The 6,818-nt window shown below is 33.9% G+C and overlaps 1 protein-coding gene across 1 annotated transcript; it reads left to right on the top strand.

Moving 5' to 3' along the window:
* Positions 1 to 965: 965 nt before the first annotated feature.
* On the top strand, positions 966 to 2,573 carry LOC128693700 (glycine-rich protein-like). Its single transcript, XM_053783521.2, has 2 exons — positions 966 to 1,079; positions 2,236 to 2,573. Exons 1-2 carry the CDS (start codon positions 1,068 to 1,070, stop codon positions 2,461 to 2,463), a joined length of 240 nt encoding a protein of 79 aa, XP_053639496.2. The 5' UTR covers positions 966 to 1,067; the 3' UTR covers positions 2,464 to 2,573.
* The last annotated feature ends 4,245 nt before the right edge of the window (positions 2,574 to 6,818 follow it).

The raw sequence follows: 6,818 nt of genomic DNA, 5'->3' as shown, positions 1-6,818 counted from the left end.
CAGCCCAAAACAATTTCGTCCTACTCATTCTGTAATACATTCATTAATAATTTTCATATATTTACAAATAAAGAATAATAAAAGACTAATAATTAAACAACAAATGGTTGTAAATTGTATGGTGATACCAACAAATTTAGGAAAAGAGCATTTGTGTACAGTTTGGGACATTTATTACAGGAGATACTTCGTCACGAGTGACCTCGTTAGTCCTAATGCAGAGTAAATAAATACAGGTTAATATGTAGTAGAGAGTGCAGGTGACCTGAAGCAAAACTGAGGTGAGGCGGGAGGTAAGTCACTTTGTAAAAAATATGTTGGAGAAATATATAAATAAATATATTTGTTCTACAACATGACTGACCTCCCGCCTCACCTCACTTCTGCTTCAGGTCACCTACACTACTACACATTAATGTATATTAATTTACTCTATATTAGGACTGATGAAGCCACTCATGGCGAAATGTATCCTTTAATAAATTTCCTAAACTGTACACAAGTGTCCTTTTAAACAATAATTGTTATATGCAATTATAATGTAAAATTAGATGTGTTACGACAAAGTATTTATAGCAAAACATATATAGAATACAATTTCAGTACTCATGCTAATTACCAGAGGAGTTAGTCGCCATGTATGATCAATGTTCGTACAAGGGCAAGGTTGGTGGGTGTGGTTCTTGGCGTCTTTCAGTGCATGGAGCCAGCATATTATTAGAATTGTGCATGCGCTTGTACATAATGAAGCATGCGAGTATGTGAGAATGTAAAAATCTATGATTAGTTATGTTACTCTTTTTTACCCCCCCCCCTCCAAAAAAATATACAACTACATTTCTTAGAAATCACAGTTTATCACAATTTTATTCCAAGTTTTGGTTTGTCACTGTCCCATTGACCTTGGAAAGGATTGGTCACCGTTATAATGGTAGTTCATAGCTTGACTGCTCTACTTATCAGGGTCGCATGACTAGTATCAGCTCTTGGATGCTAGAATATAAAAGGACATACAGTCTTCTCACACTCACACACCTTCCTGAGCAGGAAAGCAACATAGAGTAGATATGAAGGTTCTTGTGAGTAGCAAAGTTATAGTTTTTTCTAGAACAGTATTATTCATTGTACAAATTCACTAGAATAAAAAAAATGTCAGAGCACAAACTTTTACATTCACTCTAGTAAAAATTTTTGCTAGAGTGAATGTATTATTTTTTTTCATTTAAATTATAATTTTTATAATAATCCTATCTTACGTAAAATAACAAAACTCAGAGATGTAATCACAACGCAATTATTAAACACAGAGATTCGCAAAAAATTATTTCCCAAATACGAGAAAAGTTGCAATACAATTGTTGTGCAGATATAAAATAAAGTGGAAAAAAATAATGATAAATGAGCAAAAAGTTTTAAAATAATATTAAATTGCTTGTGAAATCACTGAAAGTTTAAGAGGAAGTTATGACCTGACTCACTTGTGGTAAACAATATTTTATTACAAGGCTGTTCAATACTCAGGTATATTCTCGAGTACGTGAAGGTCTCGAACTTAATACTTGAGGCTTCAGACACTCGCATGTTACAGCTAAAACAATTGATTATGTAAAATATCTGGAAACAAGTGAAGATCATTAAGTTTCATCTCATCTGTGAAATGGTTTTCGTCACCCACAATCCCTTGACATTCGAATAAATATAAGTGGAACCTTTGCTTTGATTTTGTCACGGTAGTATCAGGAAGGCTGTTAACAATAACGCGAGCATCCTCAGGAGTATTTCATTATATTTTTATTATATCTAAAGAGAATGACTGTTTCATCTTTGTAAAACAAAAAACAAAATATAAGAAATTTCTTAAAACTTCAGTGAAATTTAAATGATCCGATATTTCGTGATACAGACATTTCGTGTTTATTGTATTTATAAAATATATTAAACGCTCGAAAATGCCGGTACGCACTTCAAAACATAAGAGATTGCAATTACTTTTAGGCTCATTAAACATTGTAATATATTTAGAAAACGTAATTTGTTGACTTTATACTAAATGTTATTATATATCTATATTGTAATTACGTTCTCTGCACCTGATACTTTCAATATAAAATTAAAACATTTAGTTAACAATTGATAAAAATTGCTCCCGAAGTTGATGGAATGTTACTCAAGTAAAATCGTTAAATATTTCTCCTATAAATGTTGACTAATAACTAAACTTCTCTGTACCCACAGATCATTCTCCTGGTGGTGGGTCTTGCAGCAGCCAGGCCTGGACCTGTCGCAAATCCTGATCCTGAAGCTGGCATCGGTGGATTCGGTCTCGGTGGTCTTGGCTATGGCCACGGAGGAAGAGGCTACGGTTTGGGAGGCCTTGGTTACGGCCTCGGAAACCTGGGCTACGGTGGTGGAGGGTATGGGCTAGGCTATGGCCCACGTTTCTTTGGTGGCTTCTACGGATAAGACATATCCTTCAAAGTAAAAAATGTCTCCACGTCTGGTAAAATTAAATGATTCTCTAGACTTTGTACAATACATGTTCTCTTCGGCCAATAAATTTCTATAGCATTAAATTATTTTAAAATATCCTGCAAGAGAAGATCATAGAAACAGAAGTGCCTGAGCATTCTTACTAAGGCAATCAGTCAAGTACTAATTTTTTGCCTTGGACGCGGCTTATTATGAGCCTCATGTCTATCCTGTAGACTGTAGCAAAAATGCAAATAAATACACAAGGCCCTAAGAGCTAGACTTGCAGGATGACTGAGCAATGGGGTTTCAAATCTATCGATTACAGTAGGGTCATTAATAAGGCTGCACAGTAACCTCTTCACCAACAGACATCATATAAACGCTGATAGAAATACACTCCCTATGATATACATTCAGTGGGCTTACATGAGTACTTTAGGCCTTTATTATTTATAAATAAGTCATTTTTTATGTTACAAGCAAAATTAGGATATGTTCTGAAAATTTATTATTTTCTCATATAATACCATGAAATAATATATTGGATAATATATGTGAATTTTGATTATTTAAGGAACAAACAAGCGCGAAGGGCTCAAGAAAGTGTTTCTAAGAGTCTCTGTAAAATTTCCATTTAGTTTAATATTTTCGAAGAGGTACCTTAAGAGAATGCGTGATTTTTGTTGTCTTTTCTTCTTTTCGTTTCTATTTTTCTCATACTTCTAAAACACTTCAACCAACCCCATTCAATTTTTCAACACTTGTGTACGGTAAAGAAGACCAAATTCTCTGAACACTTGGCATGTTCAGATGTCCTATGGCGAAAGTTGCTGAGCCCATTCCCAGCATCCTGAAAGAGTATATAGTTTCAAAAGTTCAAAGAAAGGTGGCAAAAAATTCGACATCCGCTGAGAGTGAAATTGAGCAGTTTAGTTACAACTCTGACAACTTTACGTGAAAAATTGAGCGAAACTTACATTTCCCGTAAATCACATCAAATTATTTCCAGTTTACCTCTTCTGAAGGGCTTCCTTATTTAAAAGCTGATGCATCTTACTACCAGGATAATAAGTATCGTTGGAGTGCTGGAAAATTTTTTCATTTATTAACATAGAACAAAAGAAACTGCAATAGTTGGAAACAGTGCCATAACCGAAAAATGACTCATGTGATCGGTTTCAAATTTTTAACATTGTATCAAGATCCCAAGATGTTGCTGTGTTTGCAGACGTGATGTAAATGGTTTAGCAGGGGGGTAATAGGTACTGCATCCGTCGTACGTACTGCAGCTCAGAGAAGCTGGGTGAGAATTATATGATGTAATTTTTGAAAAACACTTCGCAATATGTACTTGAAATGTATCCCTTAACCTTCATGTATTGTGTAAGCCTTCTGAGGGGTGTTAATGTTGGAGTTTTATAACTGTAGTGTAAAGCACCCCTCTGGCAAGACAGTGGAGTGAATGATGATGAAAGATTTTCTTTTTCGGGCAACCCTGCCTTGGTGAGAATCGGCCGATGTGTTTATATATATATATATATATATATATATATATATATATATATATATATATATATATATATATATATATATATATATATATATATATATATATATATATATATATATATATATATATATATATATATATATATATATATATATATATATATGTATATATGCAATAAGATCACAGTAAACAGGTGATTTCAGAATATGCAAAACAACCACTCTGAAAGAATAGAGAAATTCCAAGCGCTTTCGTGACTACTCACATTATCAAGGAACTATGAAAGTAAAGCATCCAAGGAAGCTATATAAGGGGTCTGGTCGGCACCTCACTATCAGATCCCACAACGGTTTAAACACGTGACGCGCGGCGAGCCAACTTGGAAAGGTCCTTGGCTCAACTAACCCCACAAACTATTCTACCCAAGAAATAAGAAATTTTAAAGATTATTTGTCCAGTGTATTATTAAATTCTTCCCAAATTCTATTAATTATAAATGGATCTAATTTATATAAACCAAAGGAAATATTCATATTATTGTCAAAACTGCTTTTTATGAAACAAGATTCAATTATATTCCTGTCGACCATGGACTTGCTTGATACTACTTTCTCAACTTTTTGAAAATCAATTGGATGGTTAAAATCTCTTACATGAATAAATAGAGCATTGGAATCTTGTCCAGTTCTAATGCTATATTTATGTTGTTTTAATCTTAGTTCGAGATTTTTACCAGTTTGACCGTAATAAACTTTATCGCAAATTTTACAAGGAATCTTATAGACACATCCATCAGCATTTTGGGGGGAATTCTTTATCAAAAGTTTTTTTACTGTATCGAGATTTTTGAATACAACTTTAATATTAAAAGTCTTAAGAAGAGAAGGCATATCAACCAAGTTTTCATGGTAAGGGAGAACCAACATATTTTTATTTGAATAAGGCTGGTTGTCCCTTTTTGGATTGTAAAAAGTATTTCTGGCAACTTTAAAAGATTTATCAATTACATTTCTTGGGTATTTTAAATCATTACCTATTTCATAAATTTTGGATATTTCCTCATCTATGAACTCAGGACTACAAATTCGTAAAGCTCTCAGAAACATTGATGAGAAAACAGACAGTTTGACTCTATCTTGATGCGAGGAATAATAGTGGACATAGGAACAGTTATTAGTAGGTTTTCTGTAAATTTTAAATTTGAATTCATTATTACCCTTAATAATTAAAACATCTAGAAAAGGCAATGAGTTATTTTCCTCAAACTCAACAGTAAAGTTTATTGAATGGGCTAAGCTATTTAATTTTCCAAGGAAATGGTGTATATCTACATTTTTGGGCATAAGACACAAAATATCATCAACATATCTGAACCATTTAGCTCTATTAGGGAGGATTGTGTTAAGTAACCTTGTTTCAAAAAATTCCATGTATAGGTTACTAAGAACAGGTGAAAGAGGATTTCCCATTGCCATACCAAACCTCTGAGTGTAAAATTTATCATTAAATACAAATTTTGCATCAACAATGCAAAGTTTAATAAGTTTAATGATAGTAGGAACTGGCAATGGTAAATCATAGTTAACGAGTTCTTCAGATAAGAAACTTAATAAATCATCAACAGGAACTTTCGTAAACAAGGAAGTAACATCAAAACTAACCATGTTAAAATCATTTAGGTCAGTCAAGGAGCTTAATTTATCAACCAAGTCTATGTTGTTTTTAACATTAAAGTTAGAAATTTTGCCAACAATAGGGCTCAAAATATCAACAAGCCATTTGGATAATTTATATGAAACTGACCCTATGGAGCTAATAATTGGTCTGACTGGATTCCCTGGTTTGTGTGTTTTTATTAGTCCATACATGTAAGGCAAAGATGGATTAGTTTTGACAATAATATGAATATTTCCTTTGGTTTATATAAATTAGATCCATTTATAATTAATAGAATTTGGGAAGAATTTAATAATACACTGGACAAATAATCTTTAAAATTTCTTATTTCTTGTGTAGAATAGTTTGTGGGGTGAGTTGAGCCAAGGACCTTTCCAAGTTGGCTCGCCGCGCGTCACGTGTTTAAACCGTTGTGGGATCTGATAGTGAGGTGCCGACCAGACCCCTTATATAGCTTCCTTGGATGCTTTACTTTCATAGTTCCTTGATAATGTGAGTAGTCACGAAAGAGCTTGGAATTTCTCTATTCTTTCAGAGTGGTTGTTTTGCATATATATATATATATATATATATATATATATATATATATATATATATATATATATATATATATATATATATATATATATATATATATATAAACACTTTTCTCTGGCTGAAGGAGACTCGAACCTACGAACCTTAGGACAAGGTACGCAATGCTTTACCAATCTACCCACACTGGACAATACCTTGGCGTGTAGCTTGCGCTACACGTTTGATCCAAGGCAGCCAGCTTTCAGGGAGAAGCCTTGCAGCTTTTCATCTCATCCCCAGCATGCATCAGCCTTACTAGAGATTTTAACAATGCAAAGATTTCGCAAGAGCAGCCGAAATATACACAAACACTGATCTCTGGCTGAAGGAGACTCGAATCTACGAACCTTAGGACAAGGTACGCAGTGCTTTACCAATCTACCCACACTGGATAATACCTTGGCGTGTAGCTTGCGCTACACGTTTGATCCAAGGCAGCCAGCTTTCAGGGAGAAGGCTTGCAACTTTTCATCTCATCCCCTGCATGCATCAGCCTTACTAGAGATTTTAACAATGCAAGGAATTCGCGAGAGCAGGCGAAATGTACACAAACGCTGATCTCTGGCTGAAGAGACTCGAACCT

This window comes from Cherax quadricarinatus, chromosome 6 (assembly GCF_038502225.1).
Source record: "Cherax quadricarinatus isolate ZL_2023a chromosome 6, ASM3850222v1, whole genome shotgun sequence".
Classification (NCBI taxonomy): Eukaryota; Metazoa; Arthropoda; class Malacostraca; order Decapoda; family Parastacidae; genus Cherax; species Cherax quadricarinatus.
Note: the sequence above shows the minus strand (reverse complement) of the source record. Positions and strands in the feature narration are given on the sequence as shown.